Here is a 27,698-nt window from a genome sequence, read left to right on the forward strand (position 1 = left end):
GGAGGGAAATTTGCCAGCGAGCACACCAGTCGGAGTCTTCTCGCTCATTTTTGCGCGGACATATGCATTGATCTGATCACTGACCGTCTAACGGTTAAGGTAGAAGAGCTTGTACGGTGATAATATATTGCATAAATGGGTTATACTTGTATAGTGCTTTTCTACCTTCAAGTTACTCAAAGCGCTTTGACACTATTTCCACATTCACCCATTCACACACTGACGGCGGGAGCTGTCATGCAAGGCCCTAACCACGACCCATCAGGAGCAAGGGTGAAGTGTCTTGCTCAAGGACACAATGGACGTGACGAGGTTGATAGAAGGTGGGGATCGAACCATGAACCATCAGGTTGCTGGCACGGCCACTCTCCTAACCGCGCCACACCGTCTCTGCAGCATGATTGCTCTAAGTATTAACATGATTATTGCAATCTTTTTGTAGTTAATTTTGACAGCTCTAAATACAAGCAATAAAAAATGAGTAGTTTTACTTTATTTTACACTTATTTTCACACTTGACAGTTACTTGAAACATTGTCTTGACAGTTTGTAGGGTTATTAGTTTGAATGAACTGACTTTTTATTATTTTAAATGGGTCTTCTGTGGACAATTCAGCCTCATGTCAGCGACTCCAACACTTTGTTTCTGTGGATTATCAATCAGCTTCTTAAACTCATTTTCTTATTTTTTTTAAAAGTCACACAATCCCACACAAAAAGCAATCCCAGTGTGAAAGCTTGACCCTCCCCTTCCAGAGGCCCGACTGGAGGCCATGGGTTAATTATCATATGCTTGAACTGGAGAGGGTGGGGGGAAGATGCCTGTTGGGGTGTCGGGGATCATCCCAGCTCCCTGCAGGGGGCAGGACTCGCCGCCTTAGTTCCTGGGGTCCAAAACAAGAAGAAGAAAAGTCCCCCTAGAATGTAAAGTAGCTTCTTCTATCACATGACTGTGAATTGTACGGTCTAAAAATATACATCACACAGGGGAGGTAATTTGCACTTCATTTATTTGCGTCAATCACTCTGACATGTAAAGAAAACACACGGGCTTCACAATAACAGACAAGTGGTGTTTGAAAACAAACATGGTCCATTCCGCTTCCACGAGAAGCATAATCAAGTTTTGCTCAATTATACACATATCGATACAAAATATAACTTTTTTTTTGCACAGATACCCCACAATCTTTGCATTGAGACCGTGTCGCACCATACCCAGCAAATGACGCTGTCCTCAAAAAAGCTTGCAACTTCATTGGAGCCACATTAAATTTATAGTGCTGTTTTTACAGTCATTTTTGTAGCGTGGGGTCTGCCTGAGTTAGTTTACGCAGTCTTTCTCTGTCCTTTCACATCTTTGTGGGGCCGTAGAGCCTTAAACACAGAAGTTTGACGCTGCTCTTTGGTTGTCTGAGATTTAGTGGTTTAGTCCATCTGGGTTGGTAAGGAGGACCAGATTTCTCAATATCCTGTCATCTCATCCAATTGTAACTGGAGACACCGGGGCACTTCCCTCCGGTGCATCCTAAATCCACCCTGAGTCTCCCAACCTGAAGGATGCAATTCATCTTCTTCTTAGAACTATAGTTGCCTGCAGACGCTGGTTTTGATGTTGAAAGACAAACTGGACACTCAAAACAAAGTCTATTAAATGCTACATACTGGACGTTCCTGGTTAATGATTGCCAGGAAGTTGAAAACCAAAACAAAAGGTTATTTTTCTTCTTGTACGACAAAAGCTACACACACACACACACACACACACACACATGCCTTTTGTAACAATACAAAAAGTCCCTGTGAGTTAATTACCGCGAGGCACTGGAACCAGTCGGTAAGAATGTGAAACCTTGCACAGCAACCAGACATTATAAATAGGCGAAAACAAGGAGAGTGCTCTGAACGCTTCGTGTAATGAAACCTAAGTTCAAAGCCCTGTGTTTTGCCACACAGACATGCAAAACTGACATGGTTTTGCATGTTTTCAACAAAGCTGTCCTGATATGGTACAAGCCTGGCAACAAACTATGCGTAAATCAGAAGCTCCAGAGCATTCTCCCCATTCTGTCAAGTCTTCTCCGTTTGAGAGAAACTTCCACAAGCTGTGAATAAATTAAAAAGGTTTGGTCCACAGCCCGGAGAATTGACGCTCAGACAAAGCAGAAGAACTTTTTCCAGCTGCACCTGGAAAAGGTTTTAGTCCGCCTGTCCGACGAGCGCCTCTTTTTGGCCTGCCGGCCCTTGTTCTTTATGGCGGCAAAGATGGCCGCATCGAACGCCTCCTTCAGGTTCTTCTGCGTGAGCGACGAGCATTCAATGTAGTCGGCAGCCCGGATCTTCTCCGCCATGTTCTGCGCCCGAGCGCTGGGGACAGGCTTGACGTTGGAGCGGTCCAGGTTGATGAGGATGTTGACGTCCAGAAGGAGGTCTGACTGCGTGCCGACGAGTATAATGGGCGAGGTGGGGTTGTAGGCGCGGATGTTGGGGACCCATTTCTTGGTGATGTTGTGGAAGGAGGTGGGGTTGACCATGCTGAAGCACAGGAGGAAGACATCCGTGTGGGAGTAGGACAGCGACCTAAACTCGTCAAACTCTTCCTAAATGGAAAGAATCATGAGTCAACTATAGGATGAGTCAATCAACACATCAAGCACCCAAATATGCATTTATTGTGCAAAACTCTTTGGCCGTGTTAGTTTTGTTTTTTCCTGTTTGTGGTCTTAAATCTGCTCCATATATAAAAAAAACACCCTTTGTTGTGAATGAGTGCTTTATAAATACAGTTGACTGACAGCAGAGCTCATTGTTAGTGACACAATGAGGGACATTGTTACAAAAAGCAGCATGGAAGCACAAGATTGTCGAGATAGAAAGGGAAATTTATGGAAAAAAGACTTTAGTAGTATAATTACTTTCATTCCTATGTAATGCGTAATTGTTTAGTAATAATTGTATGTAATTGAAATTAGAATATTACAGGAAAAAGTCATTTTTTTTCTAAATCATTTGTAATTTTACAAGAAAAAAACACCTTCATTTTACAGGAAAAAAGTTGTAAGGTTATACAAAGAAAGATTCAATTTTGTGATAAAACATACATTTATCAAAAACAAAGGTAATGATTATACAGTACATGATTAGAATACTTGAAAATGCTGTAAAATAATTCTAAAAAAAATTATGTAATGAGAATAAAATGTGTAATTTGTAAAAATAAATGAGTTGTGAAAGACTTGAAATAATGATAATAAATGGGCTAAAATACATTTCTGTCGGTCCTACCTGTCCTGCTGTGTCCACAAGCTGAACTCGGACTGGGGTCCCATCAACTTGGACCTGACCTGTTGGGAACCGGTCGTGACTTAGATTAATATACCAAATATGAGTTAATAATTAAACATTGTATATTAGTGTAAGTTGATCGCATTATACAAACAAACGTTGAACAAATGTCTCTTACCAGAAAAGACGTCAAAGCCAGTCTGCCGGTAGTCCACCGGGTAGCCGTTGGAAGTGTAGCTGACGATCATGCTGGTCTTGCCCACGGCTCCGTCCCCGACCAGCATGCAGCTGATGACGCCAGGTTCCAGCTCGTCCTCCCGGGTTAGCCCGCAAGCGGAGGGGACGCGGGACTCGTGGTAGAAGTACTCCATATGCGGTGGCATGTCGGGCCGTACAAGGAGCGTTTGATAGCGGACTCAGTCAACCCCTGCGGTCGGTACCATCCGGTGTGTTGCATTTACACTGTTACAGGAGGGATGCGTTCTTCTTTTTATTGAACTTTCCACTCAGACAGGTTGTTTGTTTGCATAGCCACGCCCACTGGACAGCGGCTCTGCTCGCTTCATTAACAGCGGCATCTGGTGTCAGAAAAGAGCATTACATCAACTACGATCACATGACCCCCCCCTGTCACCTGACTCATCATCCACAGAATCCACACTGCTACTCGGAAGTTAACCTTTATTGGATGTTTACAATGTAATACTTTAATTCTATACAGATCGTCCATGTTTAAAATATACTAAACGTGCACTTTGGCTGGATTAAGCGGGTCGGTAAGTCATTTTAGTGAATGCGCTGCTAGCTAGGCGGCCGGCTGGCTAGCTAGGAAGCTAGCTGCTCATTCATGTCGTTTTAGCCTTTTTGCTTTAAGGATAAGGGGACGCCAGTTCGATTTTAAGTATGGCTTCAATCCTGGACGAGTACGAGGATTCACAAAACACCAGGCAAAGTGCGCAGCAGCACAGCCGCCTCTCGTCTGCTAACATCGGTATAACACACTCAGGTAAGCACCAGTTTCTCCATAGAATAATATTTGTGAGGATTATAAGGAACACGTTGTACTGCTCGTCCATCAGGCTTTGTCAATGTAAGACTAGAGGAGGAAAAGCCTATTTTCAACAAGCAGAGGATCGATTTTACTCCACCCGAGAAGATAAATCACCTGGCAGTCTGCAACAATCAGCTATGCATGAGCCTGGGAAAAGATACCCTGCTGAGGTAAATAACACAATCATAAACAAGCCACTCACTGGAATGGTCAGCTAGTAGACAACTTTGTGATGGGCTTAGATGGCAGATCAATGGCAAGCTTGTGATTAGTAGTCCTTGTCGACAGGGTTAATGTTTATTGGAGCTTTTCAAAGAGGTTGTTGTTGGAGATAAAAAAAAAACAGAAATAAATGTTTGCCTCTTTTCCAGGATTGACTTGGCTAAACCAGATCAACCCAATCAGATTGAACTGGGAAGGAAAGATGACAGCAAAGTACACAAGCTGTTCCTGGATCCCACAGGTAAGAAAAAGACCAAAGCAGAGGTCTTCAATATAGGGCCTGCGGAGATATGCATACTTTTTATGTGCATGTTTATTCGCCTGTTGCTTTAACGAGGAGAACCCGCACCTATTTCTGCTGGGCCAATCAGCCCCGTTCACACTAAGGATGAGGTTATCCAGGGTAAATCACACCTAACCTTATCCGTGTCCACACACAACAATGCCACCGTTTAAGACCCCCGCACCCCTCTGTCTGCCGGCGCAACGCGACCTAGTATGCATGTGCGGAAAATACACACATCATAGTCATCTCCAGTGTTGCTTTGTGTGCAAGTTCTTAAATTTAACTTATCTGAACAATATCCAGTGTTGTGGTATTTTAATTAACTGGAATCCAGTGTGCTGTGGGGCCCTATTATAGTGAATCACACCTGAACCATCCTAATCAAATCTTTATTAGACATGTAAACAATGTGATAAAGAACATTTTACATCAATCAAACTAGGGATCTAGATATCTGGTCAGGACACTCCTCACTCTTTTGCCTTCATCTTCATTGTCCATTCCTTTTTGGTGACTTTATATACTCTGGACCTAGACGTTGAGTCCACGACATACATGGCGGACAGTAACTGATACAGTCTGCTTTGCCAGTCCAAATGCATTTGCTGTTTTCCATAGTTTTCCCTTGACGGCCAGGTAATACAAAGCACACGCTACCTTTATCATATCCACGGGAGCTCACATTCTCGTTGACTCTCCTTCGACAAATGGACAAAGTTTTTCGCTAAGTAGAATCACAGCTGACCCGGACATTGGAAAGTTCTCATCATGCAATCGCTTTCTCTTAAGGTATTCATGTGTGATTTCCACAAGCGTCTGTACATGTAGAAGAAGGAGAAACACGGGCATGTCTGGATGACTCGTCTTCATACTTCCAGTGGTTAGCTCCGAGTTACGAAACCGCTTCATTATGAAGCTGGCTGTGGCGTATTCTTTCTGACGTCACTCCTGTGTGGGGCGTGGCCATTTTGGCATCACTTCCTCTCCGAACTCAGTTTGTAAACGATCAATGAGTCCATACAAAGCTAAGTGCTGGAGATTCAAGAAATACACGGCGCACTTAGCCGTGTAAACATTTGTCCGAGGAAGGGGACCTTAAACGCTGGTTTAGTGTGGCTGAAACGGCTTAGGCTAAATAATTATTCGTTTAAGGCAGACCTGGGCATTGTACGGCCCGCGGGCCGCATCCGGCCCTTTGCGCATCCCTGTCCGGCCCGCGTGAGGCCAATCATAAATTACAAAATAAATTTCAAAAAGTATCTATGTCGAGTGTGCAAAAAGCGTTATTTGTATTACTTCCGTGTGGACGTATGCGCGTGTGCGATTGTGAGTGAATTGAACGGCGCAATTACAAATTACAAAATAAAGTTTAAAAAACATCTATGTCGTGCGCGCAATACAACTGTGCTGCTTTTATTTTGAAATGTGTTATTTATGCCGTATGTCCGGGGGGAACCTGTGAGTGAAGGTGCATAGAGACAAGTGATGAGATGCTAAAAAAAGAAAAGTTGATGAGGATTGGCGTGTTTCCAACAAGACATGGACTGCCAAGTATTTCTTTACATAAATTAATGGTAAAGCCGTGTGCTTAATGTGTGGTACACAGGTTGCTGTGTTTAAATATCATTTTAATCGCCACTACACGAAGAAACACGAGGGAAAATACCGGAATGTGTCTGATGAAGCGCGCACAAGGGAGGCTGATGCGTTGATGGTAAAACTGCAAACCCAACAAGGACTTTGTGCCATATTTCACACCCCCAGAGATGCAGCCGTCAGGACAAGTTTCGTCATTTCTCACAAAAGCGCCAGAAAAAGTAAGGCGTTTTCTGACAGAGAGTTTATTAAGGAGTGCTTATTGGACTTCGTTGCGCTGATAATGCCCGGAGACATGGACTGTTTTTCGCTAACTTTGGATGAGAGCTCTGATGCAGTCAATTAAAGAGACAACCACAGGTAATGACTTGTTCACAGAGGTAAATGCGTGTTGGGACAAGCTGGCAGGTGTGGCAATCCAATCCACTTTATTTATATAGCACATTTAAACAACAAAATGTTTCCAAAGTGCTGCACAACAATATTACAAACAATATCCAAATATTATCCTTAGCTCCACCAATGACTGAATAAAAAGAAAAAACAATTACATATAAAACCAATATAAAAAACAATATAAAATAAATATGATTAAAAACTATTTTTAACAACAGATGGTTGTCCAAATCTGGTGGGGAAAAATGTTGGATAACGCAGGATAAAGTGACCATCAAAAGCAATCTGCTTTTGTATAAAGTTAAGTTAGGTTAAATTAAATTATTATTATTATTATTAATTATTATTATTATTATTATTATATTATTATAATATTATTATCATCATTATTATTTATCTTACGGTATATCAAAAATAATATTGAGCAAAATTTAATTGAAATATTGTCGTGTGGCCCTCCAGCAGTGCTCGGGTTGCTTATGCGGCCCCCGGTGAAAATTAATTGCCCACCCCTGGTTTAAGGGGTTAAACGACTTAGTGTAGACATGGCCTTGGCTCTGTCAGTTTCCTTGTGATTGCCCGGGAGCCCCTTCTCTGCTAGCAGCGAGCTTATGTATACAGTGTTTGGATCAGAAAAATGTTTTGTTTTGTAACAGAATTTTTAAAAAAAGCATGCGTTCACAATTGTCATATTTGGTCTGGTTAAAACGGACTTAAGTTCATTGGGTCTGCAAATATGATGCGCTAGTCAACGGCACCAACGGCACTGGACCAAATAGGCGGGTCGAGACCACCTGATGGATAGTTCTTCTCTGCTTGCCATTGGGGCAACGTGGCTCAGATGGTAGAATAGTCATCAAGAAACTTGAGGTTCCTGGTACGAATCCAGCTTGACCTGCATCCTCGTCACTGCTGTTGTGTCATCGAGCAAATCACTTTCACGCAGCTTAATTTTTTAAACATTTTTTAATAACTATGACTTTATTGTCGTAATTCTGTGTCTTTGTTACAATACTGTATTTATTTTGAGTGTGGGCCCAGTATTCTTTTTGTAGTTTATTTACATAAAGTGTGATGGGAAAATGTATATCTTAAAGGTATAACTTACGTCACAAGTCAACTTATAAATTCTACATACTATTTTTATTCCTGTATGTTGGGCTGGGCCATTATATGATTGTGATTAATTTCAGTTCGATCATGGTGATCAGCTGTTGGCATATATTACCCCGATCAAACATGGGGGAAATGTTTGTTATAGAGATACTGTAGTAGTAAAGAGTAGAGAAGCAACGATGCTTGGTATAATCCTCGATTAGCCAAATGTATTTGTAAAGTTACGCAGCAATATTTTCGTCGGGCATATATGTCCCCTGTTAGCCTGTATGTCGATGTGTCATTGACCAGGCTAAGCATTTGTTGCACGAACATACTAGCTTTGTTAGACAAGGTAGTAGACTGTATTGGACAATATAGTTTACATATGAAATGTCAATTTCCATTTATTACAAGTAATAAGAAAACGTAAATGCCTGACTTACCTATCAAGGAGGAAATTAGCAAATTTGGCGTCAGATAAAAATATCTTCTTTGCCTTCAATCGTCTTCATCTTTCAAAGGCATCCCCGATACAAATCTTCGTTTTGTTCCTGGCTTTGTACTGATTAAGTTGAGAATCGTAACGACGTCGGCCTTTTAGATTTATTAAGGTCTGACATGTTCAGTAACTTTACCAGTGACAGTAGCTCGACGAAGAGAGCGGTGCGTAACTGGCAAACTGGATGTGACACACTTACTGACTTTTTAACTGGTCAAACAGTGGAGGACGGGGCATCGAAATGAAAACTATAACAAGATTTATTAATGCCTTTTGACATATGAGGGCCATTTAATGATGACTTGGGATGAAATTATTACATATGGCACCTTTAAATAAAATAGTGAACATACTAGACAACTTGTCTTTTAGTAGTAAGTAAGCAAACAAAAGCTCCTAATTTGTCTGCTGACGTTTGCAGTAACATATTGTGCCATTTCTCATTCTATTTTGTCAAAATTATGAGGGACAAGCTGTAAAATTTTATTATTAATCCAATTGTTCATTTACTGTTAATATCTGGTTATTTTCCGTTTCAGCCTGTTCTATGTACACTTCTGTTAAAATATAATAATCACGTATTCTTTTGTTGTTTGTATACTTTACATTAGTTTTGGATGATACCACAAATTTAGGTATTGATCCGTAACCAAGTAGTTACAGGATCATACATTGGTCATATTCAAAGACTTCATGTGTCCAGGGACGTATTTCCTAAATTTTTAAACATAATATAAATTTAAAAAAAAAAAGAAAACTGATTTTGTGACGATAAAACATATCGATGTAATCATAGTAGTATCGACTAGATACACTATTGTACTTAGTATCATTACAGTGGATGTTTGGTGTAGATCCACCCATGGCATTTGTTTACATTCAGGGGTGCTAGCTTGCTGGTAGCGGTTAGCTATCGTATTCTCCTACAGTGTGTAGTGAAGCATATTTAGCTATTCCTTGTCCTGCAGCGATGATACTTGTAAGAAACGTACTTTATTTGTTGCCATGGAGACGAGGATTAGTGATTTAGAAGTAGCTAAAACACTGCCGACTGCGGATGGACTTTAGCGGCTAGCTCGCTAGCCAAGTCTTAAAGCACCTCTTCCTGAAGGCATTTCAGTGTTATAACTTCACCTTCATCTTTAGTTTTTAGGCCAAAATGCAACCATTCACCCTTTTCTGTCTACATACTGTGTCTGATTGTAAGTACCCCGTGATTGTGCGCTGCCGAACATGCTCCTCTGCTCGTAAAACCAGCAATGTCATGACGTGACGATGCACCGTCTCACCCGTTAAAAAATAAAATAAAATGGGGAACTATTCATTTTCAGACAGAGTATAGTACCGTTTTTGATTCATTAGTACCACGATAGTATAACAGTAACGGTATACCGTACAACCCTAGTTTGTGTATGTGTGCGTGTGTGAATATGTTTTTGTCTGTGTGCGCTCGACCGTCCCTGTCCACCGTCGCGAAAGTCAGGCTCGTCACAATGTTAATAATGCTATCAGCGTTGTGCGTCTTCCCTGTTACACAGCTGGAAGTGCAGACCAGAAGAATGAAATAAAGAAATATAGCCAACACTAACATAGAAGATGAAACACAACATTTAGAAGGAGCAGCAACTTTAGTGACAGACTTGAGTCCCACTGACTGCTGCAGCTCACCAGTAATCCTGCCCTGAATGCGGACTCGCTGGCAAGCACAGAATGTTTTTACGACTGAACAACTGTATTGGTCCCGACTATAAGAATAATCCATCCATCCATCCATCCATTTTCTACCGCTTATTCCCTTCGGGGTCGCGGGGGGCGCTGGAGCCTATCTCAGCTCTAATTTAATCGGGGAAAGAAACATTTTTATATCGAAATATTTTTGAATCAGACTTTTTGTTTATGTGTTTGCTCTGATTAAACTCCTCTGATGTAACGAATACTAAAAAAACTATGCAGACAAGTTTTGTTCAAATCATTATTGAGTTTATGCAAACAAAAAAACATTTTATTCCTGCAGTAATCAATAAACTTATTTTATTTGTTGGTACACATTATTTTACTGTATCTCAAATTCAAACGTCACTTCACTGTACTTTCATAAATATAAGCTACAGTATTTGAGTTAAAAAAAAACTCTCCACATTCTGGATCACCGCTTTCCGTTGGCCAAACTACTGGTGAAAAGTACTGATGTATACAAGTAATCAAAGAATACAAACAATTAAAAGTGTTGTTTAGTAAACGTTAAATTGAAATACAAGTCTAGAGTATTGAGTACACCACTGATTATGTTCTTTACTGCAGAATGAAGTTTGTGATGACGAGCTAAAAAAATAAAAAACTTTGAGAGGAAAGAAAGTTTTTCTCTTTACCCCACAAAACATACCGAAAAAGAAGCAAAACTGTAGTAAATATAGATATGAACAAAATAACAGTTGTCAGCTGTTAGCATATATTACCTCCATCAAACATGGCAGTGCTCAAATTTTACCCTCTTAATTTGCCGTAATGCCCAAAAAAATTTACCAACATTTGCGGCAAGAACATGCCGTGACCGCCCTTGACTTTTTACTTGTTAATGGACAAGGGGTGTAACAGTAAACGGTATAATGATAATTTGTGATCATTCCCGACGGTTAGTAATACCGTTTAGTTTTTTAATGACCGAAAACCGTCATTTATTAATGCATTTTCGGCAACACGAAGTGGGTGTACCCCGCCTACTGCCCGAATACAGCTGAGATAAGCTCCAGCACCCCCCGCGACCTCAAAAGGGACAAGCGGTAGAAAAAGGATGGATGGACTTTGCTGCGGAGATTTCCCCTCGGAGTAAACGGAGTCAAGCGCTTGGTTTAACATAATTTTCCCTCGCTTCCCGTCGTGCGTTTAAGAGTGCACTGCTGTGTTAAGATGGTGACAGGTGTGGACAATATTGGGCACGTTGTCCCCACACTAAAAGTATACAGCGAAGGCGAAAACTATTTGATGTTTTTCAGCAGGTGATGTGTCGTGAACGTTGTCACAACTTGTTTATAAAGTCTTTACTTTGTGTACTGGGACGTTCACTCCTCCTTTATTGAACTGCAAACTGTGTCAGTGTTCAAATAACATCAATACTAGCTATAATATTTTGTCATCTCATTGAATTGAACGCAGGCGGTGAAGATTGTTTATTCGATGTATGAGGTATCACTCCGGGGTTTTTTTGTTGTTGGCCAAACTGTTGTACTGAAACACTAGGGAGGCGTTGGAGAAGAACAAAGCTTGTTTATTAGACTTCATCTTCATTAGCCAAACTGCTTTGTGTTTTATTTTGATATCAAAAAGTAAACACCAGGTTTTGTTTACATTAATTGTGTTTTTGTGTCACTTCAAAAATCATTCACATGACATCATTTTGTTAATGTGTTATTGTGTATAGTTAGGGCAGCACGGTGGAAGAGGGGTTAGTGCGTCTGCCTCACAATACGAAGGTCCTGAGTAGTCGTGAGTTCAATCCCGGCCTCGAGATCTTTCTGTGTGGAGTTTGCATGTCCTCCCTGTGACTGCCTGGGTTCCCTCTGGGTACTCCGGCTTCCTCCCACCTCCAAAAGACATGCACCTGGGGATAGGTTGATTGGCAACACTAAATTGGCCCTAGTGTGTGAATGTGAGTGTGAATGTTGTCTGTCTATCTGTGTTGGCCCTGCGATGAGGTGGCGACTTGTCCAGGGTGTACCCCGCCTTCCGCCCGATTGTAGCTGAGATAGGCTCCAGCGCCCCCCGCGACCCCGAAGGGAATAAGCGGTAGAAAATGGATGGATGGATGTGTATAGTTAATTCCTATACAACATATTTCTGGTCAAACTCATAATGGGTTGGTCCCGATACATCATCTACATGATGTACATAACTTAATTTTTTTTTTTAAACTCTCTCTATCAAATTGTAAAAATAGAGATAAAGGCATCATGTAATGACAAAAAGCTGACAAGTTGATGTTATTAAAAAATAAAAAATAAACTAATATTTGTCTATAAATATATGTATAACGTTTATCTATAGTCTTTTTATTAGACATTACAAATGATATGATGGTATTAAGTTCACACCCCAACACTGCTTTACTTAACAATCAGTAATCATGATTTCAATATTGATATTAATAATCTTAATTAGTGCCCTAAAATATGAGCCCTCCTTTAAGGCAACACTTGCCTTGACCTTAAAAAGTTAAAATTCGAGGCCTGACATGGTCTGTTACAAGATACTGCAGTAGTAAACAGTAGGGATGCATTGGTACTCGCTATAAGCCAGCAGAACTTGAATACACCTCACAGTGATGCTTGGACACGTCATCAGTGATAAACCCGGGGTCATAGGGTGTTTCGGGTCTTTAATCATCAGACACCCTCGCCCGGGCGACCCAGCCGGGGGTGATCAGACCCCGGCCTGTGTCCAAGTAGCGCACCACGGATCCCCCCTACGGATCCACAGCCACCGGGAGGCCTTTTCTGCGGCCTCTAGGATGTTCTTGGTGGCTTTTCTCGACTGCAGTCCTCTAATGCCAAGGATTCTGAACACACGCTGTAGTGAGTGACCAGCAAAACCTCTGCACCCAATCTCGACTGGTTCACAGCGGGCTCTCCAGCCGTTACTCCGACACTCTACAGTGAGCTCAGCGTATTTGGCCCTCTTTCGCTCATTTGCTTCGTCAATTCGCTCCTCCCAGGGAACAGTCAGCTCCAGTAGCACCACTTGCTTGGTTGACTCCGATGTTAACACCATGTCTGGGCGGAGTGACGTGGAAGCGATATTGGCCGGGAACTTGAGTTGCCTTCCCAGGTCAACATGGAGCTGCCAGTCACGAGCGGTGGCCAGGAGCCCTCCTGAGAAGTTGGGCTGGCGGCTTGCCTTCTGTCCTGCTCTGATGAAGGTGATTGACTGCTTCGGGGTGGCCTGGGACTTGCTGTTTTGTATCGCTGCGCAGATAGAATCCGCCAGGGCTTTTAAAACTTGGTCGTGGCGCCAGCGATACCGCCCCTCCCCTAGTGCCTTTGGGCAACAGCTCAGGATGTGCTCCAAAGTGCCCCTCCTCTGGCACAGTTTACACTCCGGAGTGTCTGCTAGGCCCCAGATGCCCCCAACACTGCTTTACTTAACAATCAGTAATCATGATTTCAATATTGATATTAATAATCTTAATTAGTGCCCTAAAATATGAGCCCTCCTTTAAGGCAACACTTGCCTTGACCTTAAAAAGTTAAAATTCGAGGCCTGACATGGCGGAAATGTCTGTTACAAGATACTGCAGTAGTAAACAGTAGGGATGCATTGGTACTCGCTATAAGCCAGCACAGGACAATTGGCCTTTAATTAAAAAAAAGTGATATTAATCGAGATTGGATGATATGAAAAAAAATGACTGTGATCTTTTTTGCCATATTGCCCAGCCCTATCTGTATTTACGTTTTTAAATATTATATTTCAACATATTGTGTATTACATCAACTTTTAAGTATGGGGTCGTCGTACCATACAGTAGGTGTGATGAGCATTTGGGAACTTTTTGCAGAAGTCTCAATATTTAATCAGGCTCCCCTGCTTCTCTGTCCCCTAACAACAACCAATAGGGGACCTGAAAGTAGGGATGGGTACCTGTAAATCGATATCAATACCAATTTTCAGTACATTTGTGTGTTGATGTCATAATAAATGTTAATATTTTTTAATGTAACATTTAACAGTAATAACTGTGTTGTCCAGTTGTTATTTTTGGTTTTCTTACCATTCATTTTGTCTTAGGTGTGTTGCCATAGGCAATAAGTAGTCTTTGCCATTAAGTTGAGTCTTGTCTTTTGTTGAGTCCTACAAAGTGCTTGTAAAATGCTTCCGGAAAGTATTCATAGTGCTTCACTTTTCCCACATTTTGTTATATTACAGCCGTATTCCAAAATGTAATAAATTGATATTTGTCCTCAAAATTCCGCACACAATTCCCCATAATGACAATGTGAAAGTTGTAGAGCTTTTTGCAGATTTATTTAAAAAAATTATAATAATAAATTACATGTACATAAGTAGTCACAGCCTTTGCTCAGTACATTGTTGATGCACCTTTGGCAGCAATTACAGCCTTAAGTCTTTTGCCACAAGCTTGGCACACCTATCTTTGGGCCGTTTCACCAATTCTTCTTTGCAACATCTCTCAAGCTCTATCAGGTTGGATGGGAAGTGTCAATGCACAGCCATTTTCAGTTCTCTCCGGAGATGTTTAAACAGATTCAAGTTTGGTGCTCTTGACATGACTCAAGAACATTTACAGAGTTGTCATTCCTTTGATATCTCGACTGTGTGCTAAGGATAGGGTTGGGCCGATGAAACAATATTGATATCAATATAAAATGTGTTTGATAAAACATCTGATATATACTTACAGTATATTTTTTGGTCGGAAGAAACCAGAAATTATGAAGCAAGATTCGTTGCATTGAGTCACTCACGCTTTGGGAACCCAGCTCAACAGGAAACAGGAAGTGTTACGCTAACAGCCAATCAGGTAACAGTAGAGGTGGAGGAAATTATCGATTTTTAGATGCACCGCAATTCGGACATGGACGATTATAAAATTGATTAGTAAATGTCAATCGATAATTTATTTATCTAATGTAAATAAAGTAACGCAGACCGTTATAAAATTTGGCTGACTGCAGCGAGCCACCTCACCAAGAAATTCGATCAGCTCCTTTTATTATAGGGCATTTTTGTTCCAGATTTAAACACATTTCCATGAATGTGATGGGAATTTCTTATCAAAAATGCTGTTCTTAAAAATTGCAAGTGATAAACGCTTATTTAGTGAAACAAAAAGAAATGTAAAACTGCATTAAACTGCAGACATAAATTTAAAGATGCATCAATAATCGATTTTAATTGAATTGTTGGAGTGAGAAAATAAACTGTAATATCTTGATATATCAACTCAATAACAGAAACTTGTCTTTAGTTTTGTTGGTTTTAATGCAGACGGTGCGGGAACATCCTGACACTCCCAATGTGTCGGTTTAATGAGCAGTTTCCCAAACTACTCTGTGTAGTGTTCAATAGCTTATACACTACTGCCATCTAGTGTCTCAAAACTACAACTACCTTCAAATTTACTGCAATTATTTTACCACCTGTCTACCAGACACCTACTCCACTGAAAAATAGCACCCTTGGTAAGTTGCAAATTGTATTACTGTATTTTTTGGCAGGCTTAATGAAGTTACAGAAATATCAATAATTATCGATATCGATCAATATAAAAAACATACTGTATATCGTGATACTGTTTTCAGCCATATTGCCCACCCCCAACCTATGCACTAGTCTGAGTTCAAGAGTGCTCTGTAGCAGGTTTTCATCCAGGATGCCTCTGTGCATTATTGATGCATTTCTCTTTCCCTCTATCCTGACTAGTCTCCCATGTCCTGTCACTGAAAAACATCCCCAGAGCAACTAAATTTACCACAGGTGGACTCTGATTAATCTGTAGGAACCAATCAAGGATGATCAGTTGAAACCGGATGACCTGAACTCACTTTTGAGCTTCATGGCAAAGGCTGTGAATACTTGTATACATGTGATTTTTAATACATTTAAAAAAATCTCTTTTAAAAATGACATTGTCATTATGGGGTATTGTTTGTAGAATTTTAAAAACAAAAATTAATTAATTCCATTTTCGAATAAAGCTGTAACATAACAAAATGTGGAAAAAGTGAAGCGCTTGGAATACTTTATGGAAACACTCTTCTCTAAGTATTGTACTTGTCACACACCAGCTGTTTAAATGTAACGTGCATCTTAGTTGTAGTTTTCATTAACAAATTTAGAGGTGTTGAAATCCCCATGTGAGACTGCTAATGCTAATTAGTAGAATGTACAGTATATGTTGTATCAAATGTGAATTAGCATTGAGCTAGCGCGCATCAAAAAGTAACAAGCTTGAATTTAATTTGCGGGATGTTTTGTACTAAAATGAATGAATGGAAAATACTCTTTTGTTTTTAAGTCAAAATTACAAATGTAATGTAATTAAAAAATAATGTGTGCATATCTTCGTGATGGACCACCGACTGGGATTTGATCCTTTACCAGCCCAGGACTAACGCTGTGCGGCAACGGGGACAATGGTTTTATATTGAAGGGGAAGGGAATATGTTTGGGGTAAAATTTAATATGAAGCGCTCTTGTCATTCATTAAATGACACTTTACATGCGCTCAGTGTGTGCTCAGTGTAAAGGAAGGGTTTTACGAGAATTTGTACTATGTAGTACTGACGGAATTCAGTATATCCATAAAGTACTGAATTTGGTACCCATCTCTACCTGAACGCAGATGTGGTCACCCAAAACATCCTAAGAAATACCTTTTTTTTAATGTGTAATCAAAAATAAACTGCTCAAGTTCCATGTCTTCATTTCAGGCATTGTCTTTCTTAGTTAGGAAAGACATCAAATACATGTAAAAAAAAAAAAAAAGGAAAAAGATTTGTATTGGAGTAGAGTATTTTTACCACATGGGAATCTGTTGTTTCTCTTCAGGCTCCCACTTGCTGATCAGCATGAGCACCAGTGAGTGTCTGTACCTGAACAGAAACACACAAAAAGTGCGCAGTTTGTCTCGCTGGCGGGGCCACCTGGTGGAGAGCGTGGGCTGGAACAAGCTGCTTGGCAACGAGACCAATACAGGGCCCATCCTGGTTGGCACCCGCCAAGGCATCATCTTTGAGGCCGAGATCTCTGCGGCCGAGGGGAGTCTCTTCAACACTAACCCTGACCAGTACCTCAGACAGGTCAGAGCCTGGTTGGGATGCATGGTTTCAACACAATAGTGCACAAATAACACCTTTCCTTCCGGGAGGCAGGTCCACTCCTTGGAGGAAGACGGAAGGCCAGGGCCGGTCTGCTGCCTGGAAGTGGAGCGTGGTCTGGAGAACAAGTACTTTATCATTGCCACCACCCGCAAGCGCTTGTTCCAGTTTGTAGGCAAGGTGCCTGAGGGATCGGAGCAGCATGGCTTCAGCTCCATCTTCACGCAGAACCAGGACATGTTGCCTAGTTTCCAAGAATTCCCGATCAACATGGGCTACAGCGAGATCACCTTCTACACCTCCAAGCTTCGCACCTCCCCCAAAGCCTTTGCCTGGATGATGGGTAACGGAGTTCTCTACGGGCAGCTGGACTATGTCAGGCCGGACTCCTTATTGAGCGACGTACAGGTAACACCATTAATCTTTGGTGAAATGTTTGATGTTATGCAATTCTAAATTTGAAAAAACAACTTAGCTTCAAAAGTCACTCAAAACCTTGGAGAGACTAGTTTAATTTGTTTTGTAATTAAAAAGGCACCTGGAAAGTTATTTGTGGTGGTCATAGTGTGGAAAAGATTATTTCTATTTGCATTATTTTCTGTTTGAAACTAAAAAGACCAGTGTCCTGAAACTGATTGTGCTCATTCCTGTATTTACTCCTTATACCTGATATTTCCTCTCATGCTGTCTCCTTGGCAACCGACCAGGTGTGGGAGTACACCGCAGACATCGACCTGAGTGTCAACAAGCCCATCTCCATCGTCCTGACCCAGTTCCACTTCTTGCTCCTGCTACACGACCGAGTTAAGGCCGTCTGCACGTTGAACGGGGAGGTGGTCCACGAGGACGTTTTCCCGGACAAGTTTGGCACCCTCAAGAGGATGATCAAGGATCCAGTGGGCGGTCTGGTGTGGCTCTACACCGAGCGTGCCGTCTTCCGGTACCACATCCAGCGCGAGTCCAGGGACGTATGGCAGATGTACATGAGCATGAATAAATTTGACCTGGCCAAAGAGTACTGCCGTGAGCGACCTGAGTGCATGGACATGGTGTTGGCTAAGGAGGCCGAGCACTGCTTCCAGAACAAGCGCTATCTCGAGAGCGCCAAGTGTTACGCCCTGACGCAGAACTACTTTGAGGAGATAGCGCTCAAGTTCATTGAGGCCAAGCAAGAGGATGCCTTGAAGGAGTTCCTGCTGAAAAAACTCAACAATTTGAAGGAGAGCGAAAGGACGCAGATCACGCTGCTGGTCACCTGGCTCGCCGAGCTCTACCTGAACCGACTGGGCCAGCTGGAGGACGACGGCAGCAGCGTACTCTTCCGGGAAACACGTGAGGAGTTCCGCCACTTCCTGAACACCTCCAAGCACAGGGACTGCCTGTTCAACAACCGCAGCATCATATACGACCTTCTTGCCAGCCACGGCAATGTAGACGACATGGTCTACTTCTCCGTGGTCATGCAGGACTACGAGAGAGTGGTATCGCACTACTGCCAGCACGACGACTACCACGCAGCCCTGGACCTTCTCTCCAAGCACTGCGACCAGAAGCTCTTCTACAAGTTCTCACCGGTGCTCATGCAGCACATTCCAGAAAGAGTGGTGGATGCTTGGATTCAGATGGGAAAGCGTCTAGACCCCAAGAAGCTCATCCCGGCGCTGATGAACTACAGCCAGATGGGCAGCAGCAGTCAGCAGACCAACGAAACTCTCCGCTACATGGAGTTCTGCGTGCACGAGCTGAAGGTGACCGAGGAGGCCATCCATAACTACCTGCTCTCCCTCTACGCCAAGTACAAGCCTGACTCGCTGCTGCGGTACCTGGAGCAGGCGGGGACACACGCTTCAGAGATCCACTACGACCTGAAGTACGCTCTCAGGCTTTGTGCTGAGCATGGCTATCTGCGCGCGTGTGTTTTGGTCTACAGAATCATGGAACTGTACGAGGAAGCGGTGGACCTTGCCTTGCAAGTCAGTAAACATTAGCTTAGTGACTTTTCGACACGTAATATTTCGCTATTTTCACAACATGACATCGCGTGTCGTCCACAGGTGGACGTGGACTTGGCCAAGACATGTGCAGACCTACCCGAGGATGACGAGGAGCTGAGAAAGAAGCTCTGGCTGAAGATAGCCCGCCATGTGGTGCAGGAGGAGAAGGATGTGAAGAAAGCCATGAACTGTTTGTCCAGCTGCAACCTTCTCAAGATCGAAGACATCCTGCCCTTCTTTCCCGACTTTGTCACCATTGACCACTTCAAGGTGTGGAACACGGATGCAAGCAAAGATAAATTGTCTCACCTCAAATTCCAGCATGACTTTCTTGAGTACAAGACCATAGAAATGAAATGTGGTGTACAGCTTGTATAGTATCAGTATAGACTTATTGTCAACACGCAGTCGGTATTGTGTTAACAGGTGGCAACACAAGTGAGTAGAAAGATAATTGTTTCGCTTGCGATCAAGCATGGTATTGGGAGTATCACAGTCTGGGGCTGCACGAGTGCCACCTGCACTGGGGAACTGTGGTTCATTGGTGAAAAACATTGTGTAGATAGCTGGCAACACAATTAGAAAGATAATTGTGTCTTGTCTACAGTCAAGCATGGTGCTGATAGCATGCACAAGTGCTGACAATATTGGGGGAGGTACGCTTCATTGAGGAAAAACAGTTTCTGCTTCACAATGTCATGTTACATGTGGGAATTTTACCACTCATGCACGCTCCTACCACCATGCTTGACTGTAAGCAAGACACAATTATCTTGCTACTGGCCCCTTTGAGCGAGTTACATCATTCGTGTGTGCAGGGAAAGACGCAGCCCACCAGCGGAAGTCGATACGCCATCCCAAATTTGGTTTCAGTGAGCAAAATCTTTTTTCGGCGGGCGAATCTATATATATATATATATATATATATATATATATATATATATATATATATATATATATATATATATTACTTTAACTTATTTTCGCATTACTTTAACTTTTTTTCCCATGAAAACACACATTTTTAAGGTGTGGCGACCATATTTATAGTAACATCTTTTATTTTGTAGTAATAGTAGTGACTCTCTTGTTCATTTATGGAATCCGGACAACTTCCTGTTCTTTTCACTTAATCGAACTGCGCATGTATGTGACAGCGAGGCCACATTGGGGCTCGTGTGTGTCTATATTGGAGTTTGATAAAGATCACATTTTACTTGTAGTGTAAACAGTCAGCTGGAAAAAATCTGATTTAAAAAAAACTAACAAAAAAAACTGATCAGGGCCACTTTGGCCTGCAGTGTAAACATAGTCACCCACTTGTTGCCAGATAGTTACACAATAATGTGTGTGCCTGTTGACTCATTTTCAGTGGATAGTAAATACTGGTGACGTAAAAAATCGATTCACATCCGAATCGCAATTCTTATTTAACACGATTCCAAATAAATTAAAACCTTACAAGAAATAATTTTTTTAAATATATTGTTTGGCCATTTCCGCACTTACTCGCTGCATGCAAAACATCAGTGGCCAAGAGGAGCTTTTCAAAACTGTAACCTGTTTTGAAAAGGATCTATTTTATTTTTATGTACCAAATATTATACTCGAATTATATTATATTCGAATCGAGAAATGATTCTAAATCGAATTGTCACCCCAAAAATCTAAATTGAATTAGACCGTGAGTTGTTGTAACTCAGGCTGTACACTGACTGCTCTAAATAACAGTGGTACCTCAGTTTTCGTATATCCAACTTTTTTTTAATGATTTTCTTTTTAAACTAAAATTTTCACAAAAAGGTACCATCACTTTAAAAATGACAGTAAATGTTCATGTACACATTTCACTCATGGATATGTATTTCACATTCGAGAGGAGCCAGATGAGGTGGTTCGGGCATCTGGTCAGGATGCCACCCGAACGCCTCCCTAGGGAGGTGTTTAGGGCACGTCCGACCGGTAGGAGGCCACGGGGAAAACCCAGGACACGTTGGGAAGACTATGTCTCCCGGCTGGCCTGGGAACGCCTCGGGATCCCCCGGGAGGAGCTGGACGAAGTGGCTGGGGAGAGGGAAGTCTGGGCTTCCCTGCTTAAGCTGCTGCCCCCGCGACCCGACCTCGGATAAGCGGAAGAAGATGGATGGATGGATGGAATCACACTTTTGCATTTTCATTAATTGTGATGCATTGCAATAACAGTTTTATCCAAACTACAGTCTGGGTGTATTTTGCAGCTAACACACCAGTCGGAGTATCCTCATTCATCTTAGCACTGACATATGCATTGACCGGATCACCGACCATATAACAAACTGCTTTTAAGTAGCCATGTGCGGTTGTGCTTAAAATAAATTGCACGATCAATATGTGTTTATACAGTAAATAATTAATGCAATAATATTTTGTGATTTATTGCATGAATTAGCTTGTTAACTTTAACAGTCATAGTAAAATTATAATTATTATCTATAAAACATGGATGAATTGGATTTACGTGATTTCTAATGTGGAAAAAAGCTCTGGTTTTATTCAGACCTTTTGAAACAGGTTCCTGACAAAGGCCAAAGTACATTTTAGATTTACTTTCAATAGTATTGTCCCCTTGAGCAGAAGTGTAAACGCAAACTATGCTCATGCTTATTATTATTGTCTGTTTTGGGCTTGCAGGAGGCGATCTGCAGCTCCCTGGAGGAGTACAACAAGCACATTGAAGAGCTGAAGCAGGAAATGGAGGAGGCAACCGAGAGCGCTAAACGCATCAGAGAAGACATCCAGGACATGAGGAACAAGTACGGTGTGGTGGATTCCCAAGATAAGTGTTCCACGTGCGACTTTCCGCTGCTCAACAGGCCCTTCTATTTGTTCCTGTGTGGTCACATGTTCCATTATGACTGCCTCATGCAGGTAAGGCTGCACAATATTTTGCCTATTCATGCAGATGATACATTTGTTACATGTTACCATCTCTTCTTCACAGGAAGTGACCCCGCACCTGTCCGCCTACAAGCAGAGTCGCCTGGAGGAGCTGCAGATAAAGCTCTCCGCCTCCATGCAGTCGTCTAAGTCCCGAAACCGCCCAGCGCTCAAGGAGGACGGCGATGCCTGCAGCCTGGGAAAGAGCAGCACGAGCCGCGAACAGATGAAGTCCGACATGGACGACATCATTGCGTCAGAGTGTGCGTACTGCGGCGAGCTGATGATCAAGTCCATCGACAAGCCGTTCATTGACCCGCAGAAATTCGAGGAGGAGAAATCCAGCTGGCTGTGAATGAAGAGAACTTCTGCTTTTTTAACATCCAACATACCAAAAGAGACAAGTTGAATGACGTGGATGTTGACATGAACCTGCTTGTTGACTGTTGAGTGCCTGACCATGACCACTACTGACCACCGCCTTAGCTGTTTGCAGCTGTACTCATGTTTGTTTCCAGTATTGAAGCCTCTTTTGTTTCAGTGTATTTGCACTTCTCCATTGCAACATCTGAAAAACCCATAAGCTCTTATTGTGTGCAACAATACAAGAGTATGAAATGTAATGCTCAAAAAGTTACAGAACATCTCAAAAGTTTGAAAACACTTCAATGTGTGTGAGTCATTAGAACAAGCGTTACAATGCAACGTAAATTGTGTCATCCTTAATTAGTGCTCAAAAACTGCACTTAAATATCCTTGGTCAAACATCCCCTGCTATGTGTGTCTAACAAACCATGCAGATGAATAAACTACAGTAATTGTAACAATTTTTATGATCTGCTGCATATTTTTAATTATTGTAACTTGGTGTTTCAAAACCCTAATAGCTAATATAGCTCCTCAAAGTCATAGACGGTTTTTTTTTTACTTTTATGACATTTATATACATGTATATTTATTTCACTCACCAAACATGGTTTTCTTTGTACTTGACATGCCCACATACGGAGTTCCTCCATGATGACGTAAGATGTAGCTCGGTAACCTTCGCAAGGAACAGACCTTACTAATCAACCCCGGAGACAACGATGTGTTTGTGTGTTTTATTTGAACAGGCGTACGGCGTGACCCACACTGTGTCATTGAAAGTTCAAAATGGAAAAATGTGTTTTGTGTAACTTAAATGTCCCCATGTTGCGATATGAGACGACAAAAAGTGAGCCGCCGCTGCTCGGCGCTCGATTGGAAAGCCTGCTCCTTCTCTTGTACCGCCATGGCGTCGTGTCTCTGCTCTCTCAGTAACAGAAAGTGGCCGCCTCTCCGCCGCCGCCGCTGCCGACTCAAAGCTCAACAGAACTCGCCCGGCGCCCTTCACCGCCATTTTGGAGTCAGGGAACCGAGAGTCGGCAGCGGCGACGAGAGAGACGCTAAAAGGGGGCCGAGGTGAGAGACTCCGTGCTTGGATGTTACGGCGAAGGGGGGGAAGATGGCCGGGAGGGAGAAAGAATTAAAAACATGGGGATCGTACACCACACTGCTGAGCCCCCGCTGCAAGGGCACTCCAGGGGCGGGCGGAGGGCCTTGTTGCCCCTGCTACGCGACTACCTGTTTAAACAATAAAGCATCAAAGCTACACCTTAGTAGATAGTTTCGGGGTGGAGGTGGTGGCCTTAAAGAGACAGGGCGGACTTGATTACTTCATATTAATGCTGTGAGTGTAAAATACAGTCTCGCCCTGATGCTAATGCTGTTAGCAAACAAGGAGAAGGGATAAAAAATGTCCTAAAGTCCCAAAATATGACCCGCACGTTCATTTGAATGTGCTAATATGTCAGTGTTGACCCTGTTTGCACAGCAGTGCGTCCACACCGCCCTTAACTAATGTTGATATGATGCGATGCTAGCAGTTGGGAGTTAGCATGAAGGCTAACCTACGTTCAGTTCAACGTCCAAGGTTAGCTAGCCGCTTAGCTATTTTAGGCTAACTCTAGCAGCTATCTCAGGCTAACATTAACTTGATGAGCAAAGGATGTGGTTGCACATTATTTGCAAAATATAGGGCGATTGTTTTTACTATTTAGTTATTTTATTAACATCAATTCGCGCTTATGTGAACTAAATACGCACATTATACGAAATTGGGTATTGACAACTTTTAAGTAATTCTGCTAACCTAGGACAAAGAATAAAACCATATTTATGAAGAACACAGTTATTGTCCCAGTTTTATTCTAAAAGTACAATCAAGTGGTGTCAAAGGGATTTTAAACAAAAACCTGATTGTAGCGCTATTGCCGTATTGATCTGAAAATAAGACGAGCCTGTAATATTAGAGGACACTGTTTCAAGACCTGTTTTACAATAGTATCAAATTAATCTTTTTTTTAAATTTATGATAACTTAATTCTTCAACATCAGTTAAATCATGCTCAATGCATTATACTTGAACAATACTATAACTTAGCTGTTTTTTTTAAATAAAAAACGTAAGTGTTTTCACACAAAATCCCCAAACTTCACAGTTGAAAAAATAAGCATAGCATCAGGACTGGATTTCTTTTGTGACATTTTTAACGAAATGTATTTGTACTTGTGCAATGACAATAAAGTTCCTTCCTTTAATGACGTAACTCAATTATTGCTGTCTGTTGGGTTATTTTCCTATTCTGCTATATTTACCAGCTGAGATTTCACGAAAAGCTTCTAGATTATACTTTTAAAAAGGCGTATTGACACAAAACCACTGTTTATAGCATTTCCAATATTGTAAAACGTTAAAACAATATTTTAAACTTGGTTCATTTTTAAAGGTGTTTTTTTCTACCTGTTTTTATCATGCCTTGGAAATGCACCAATATGTCGTTCTGCAGTGCACCTCTGATGTAAATGTCAGAATGTCAAAAAAATAAATATGAATGAAATTTGAAAGCCTTGAAGTTATAGCGCCCCCTGGAGAGTTGCAAAATATCAGTAGTGCCGCCAACTGCCAAAACAATCTGGTGCGCATCAATGACCGCAAGAAGACGAATACAGAATATGTGTTGTAAAACTTAATTTTCAGGGGCTGTACTTGAAGGTTCTATGTCATTTTTCATTCATTTCTTTCCAGTAAGTGATCATACATTTCTTTTGTTTTAAGGGAATCATGGTTAATGACGCCTCTTGTTGAGAAGGTATGTCCACAATACATATTTTACTAAATAAACTGTATTGTGAATACATTACTCTGAATGAAGAGGCCACATATCTTATTTTGAAATTCATATGCATGAAATGGCCCTCTTGACCTCCACCCTCTTCCCTGTTTATGCAGTAAAAGTCCCTGGCCAGCAGTGGGGCAAGGGGTGGTCGCCTATCTGTACCGTATGGCGACAGGGGAGGGTGGGCGGCCAGAGGTCGGAGCAGCGGGCGGCTCAGGCCTGGCCAAACCTCTCTACCTGCAACGCCTGGAGCGGTCCTTGAGGCTGGACAGCTTCTTACGCCAGTCGGCCACCATCTTTAACGGAGACATCACCAGGTACTGTGTAGCACTGTTGCTCATGTCAGGTAATCACGGCAATGGGAATTGATCTGTTTCAGGGTCAAACTGCAGCAATTAAATAATTTTATTAATTGTACAGGCAAAGTTCTAGATGGCATTTGAGCACTTTGATCCTTTAAATTGCCATACAAGTGTAAACAAAAACATACCCCGCGAGTTAGCCCGCAACAATAAAAGGTACAATAAAATGTTTATAAAATGTAAATACTCTAATAGGAAGAAAATGGTAATTGGAGAGGTTTTGTCCTAAATGTGAAAAGTCATTATACATAACTTATTTATTATTATTATTATTATTATTATTATTATCATTATACATTGTGCATATTATACAAATATAATGTAATATATCAGTATATATTATACACTGTATATATAATATGTACATATTACATACCGGTATATGTTATAATTTATATTCCTAGTATGGTACATTTTTAGTCTACTTAATATCTGCATTATCCTTTCCTTCCTTACCCTTTCCATCCTTTGAAACAGCTACTGTGTGGAACAAATTCCTTTGTGGATCAATAAAGTTTCTCTAAGTCTAATTGTTTGACTTTCAAAGTGTTTTCCACAGGCCAGCAATCGATTTGTGGTGGTGGGGGTGTGGCTTCAAAGTGTCATTTTCTTAGAATTTGCATAATTGGCTATGACAGTTTAAAAAAAAAAACAAGGCTTAAAAAAGTTATAATCTTGTTTATTCATTTATATGGCAAATTTAGCAAGAACCTATATTTAAAGGCAAATATGTGTCGCTATCAACATGCTGTAAATGTTTCTTTTTACATTATATGGTTTTGCTGTATTTTTAAATGTTTCTGTTTATTTTATCACTATAATCTTTTAATGTAGAGGTGGGGGAAATCATCGATTTTTAGATGCATCGCAATTTGGACATTGTTGATTATAAAATCGATTAGTAAATGTCAATAATTGATTTATTTAATGTAAATAAAATAATGAAGACAGTTCTAAAATTTGACTGACTGTAGCAAGCCACTTCACTGAGAGATCCAACCAGCTCCTTTATTATAAGACTTTTATGTTCCAGTTATGCACACATTTCCATTAATTTCATACATATGGGAATTAATTTAACTGTTTCTTATTACAAATGCATTGTTTTTTTTAAGTTGCAAATGATACATGCTTATTTAGTGAAATGAAAATAAATGTAAAACTGCATCAATATACATAAATTAAAGATACATCAGTAATCAATTTTTAATCAAATCGTAGCTCCTGCATTGTAATCGAATCTTGAGGTGCCCAAAGAGTACAAATCCAAGCCGAGTCATACCAAAAACTATAAAAATGGGACCCGTTTCCTCCCTGCTTGGCACTCAGCATCAAGGGTTGGAGTTGGGGGTAAAATCACCAAAATGATTCCCGGGCGCGGCGCCGCTGCTGCCCACTGCTCCCCAAGGGGATGGGTCAAATGCAGAGGACAAATTTCACCACATCTAGTGTGTGTGTGACAATCATTGGTACTTTAATCTTTTAAACTTTAATTCCCACCTCTACTACAATGTAACACAGGCTGCACTTTGTACACCCCTGGTTTATTTACATATGTTATTTTGCTCTCCCCGAATGTTGGAATTTAGTTTGGCAGATAAGTAAACAGTCCTTTGAATTAGAGGTTGTTTGTTGATAGACTCCACTAATTAGGTTACTGTAAGTTATACTATGCGCACAAAGAAAAGTACAATAACGTGTGTATGTGTATGTTACTTGTGGCAGACCGCCAAAGGATATGAATGTATGGGAAACACTGTTCGATAATGATTTGGAGTGTCTGAGAAAGTGGAAAGAAGAAAATTAAACTCTCTTTGACCAAGTTAATTGTACAGCACAGCAAACTTTATCATCACACTTTTCCTCTTTGCCAGCTTCTGCCACAAAAAAGCCAAAGAAGAAGCCAAACAGACCTAATGCGACTGTAAATTAAACCATGTGACCTATATTTACTTATCT

The 27,698-nt window shown here is 41.3% G+C and overlaps 3 protein-coding genes across 8 annotated transcripts in view; 2 read left to right on the top strand and 1 right to left on the bottom strand.

Annotated features, from left to right (window-relative positions):
• Positions 1 to 1,004: 1,004 nt before the first annotated feature.
• Positions 1,005 to 4,515, bottom strand: rhov (ras homolog family member V). 2 transcript variants are annotated; one of them, XM_062045146.1, is made up of 3 exons: positions 3,464 to 4,515; positions 3,286 to 3,344; positions 1,005 to 2,596 (listed from the first exon to the last, which is right to left on the bottom strand). In XM_062045146.1, the coding sequence occupies exons 1-3, from the start codon at positions 3,666 to 3,668 to the stop codon at positions 2,288 to 2,290; spliced, it is 573 nt and encodes a 190-aa protein (XP_061901130.1). In that variant the 5' UTR covers positions 3,669 to 4,515; the 3' UTR covers positions 1,005 to 2,287. The 2 variants fall into 2 exon arrangements, with proteins under 2 accessions (XP_061901130.1, XP_061901129.1); XM_062045145.1 differs by having other exon boundaries at positions 1,005 to 2,600; positions 3,464 to 4,511.
• Positions 3,868 to 23,015, top strand: vps18 (VPS18 core subunit of CORVET and HOPS complexes). 2 transcript variants are annotated; one of them, XM_062045143.1, is made up of 10 exons: positions 3,868 to 4,061; positions 4,145 to 4,291; positions 4,365 to 4,506; positions 4,708 to 4,799; positions 16,999 to 17,249; positions 17,322 to 17,675; positions 17,975 to 19,240; positions 19,322 to 19,531; positions 21,932 to 22,168; positions 22,242 to 23,015. In XM_062045143.1, the coding sequence occupies exons 2-10, from the start codon at positions 4,189 to 4,191 to the stop codon at positions 22,530 to 22,532; spliced, it is 2,946 nt and encodes a 981-aa protein (XP_061901127.1). In that variant the 5' UTR covers positions 3,868 to 4,061; positions 4,145 to 4,188; the 3' UTR covers positions 22,533 to 23,015. The 2 variants fall into 2 exon arrangements, with proteins under 2 accessions (XP_061901127.1, XP_061901126.1); XM_062045142.1 differs by having other exon boundaries at positions 3,868 to 4,291.
• Positions 23,016 to 23,453: 438 nt separating this feature from the next.
• Positions 23,454 to 27,698, top strand: part of ino80 (INO80 complex ATPase subunit) — a 69,780-nt gene continuing 65,535 nt past the window's right edge. Inside the window, exons 1-3 of one of the 4 annotated variants that reach the window (XM_062045141.1) lie at positions 23,454 to 23,620; positions 25,317 to 25,350; positions 25,491 to 25,694. In XM_062045141.1, coding sequence (XP_061901125.1) covers positions 25,543 to 25,694 — 152 coding nt within the window. In that variant the 5' untranslated portion in view covers positions 23,454 to 23,620; positions 25,317 to 25,350; positions 25,491 to 25,542. Of the gene's footprint in view, positions 24,132 to 25,316; positions 25,351 to 25,490; positions 25,695 to 27,698 lie in introns of all 4 variants that reach the window. The other 3 variants (XM_062045139.1, XM_062045140.1, XM_062045138.1) reach the window with 3 other exon arrangements.

This window comes from Entelurus aequoreus, linkage group LG04 (genome assembly GCF_033978785.1).
Source record: "Entelurus aequoreus isolate RoL-2023_Sb linkage group LG04, RoL_Eaeq_v1.1, whole genome shotgun sequence".
NCBI lineage: Eukaryota > Metazoa > Chordata > Actinopteri > Syngnathiformes > Syngnathidae > Entelurus > Entelurus aequoreus.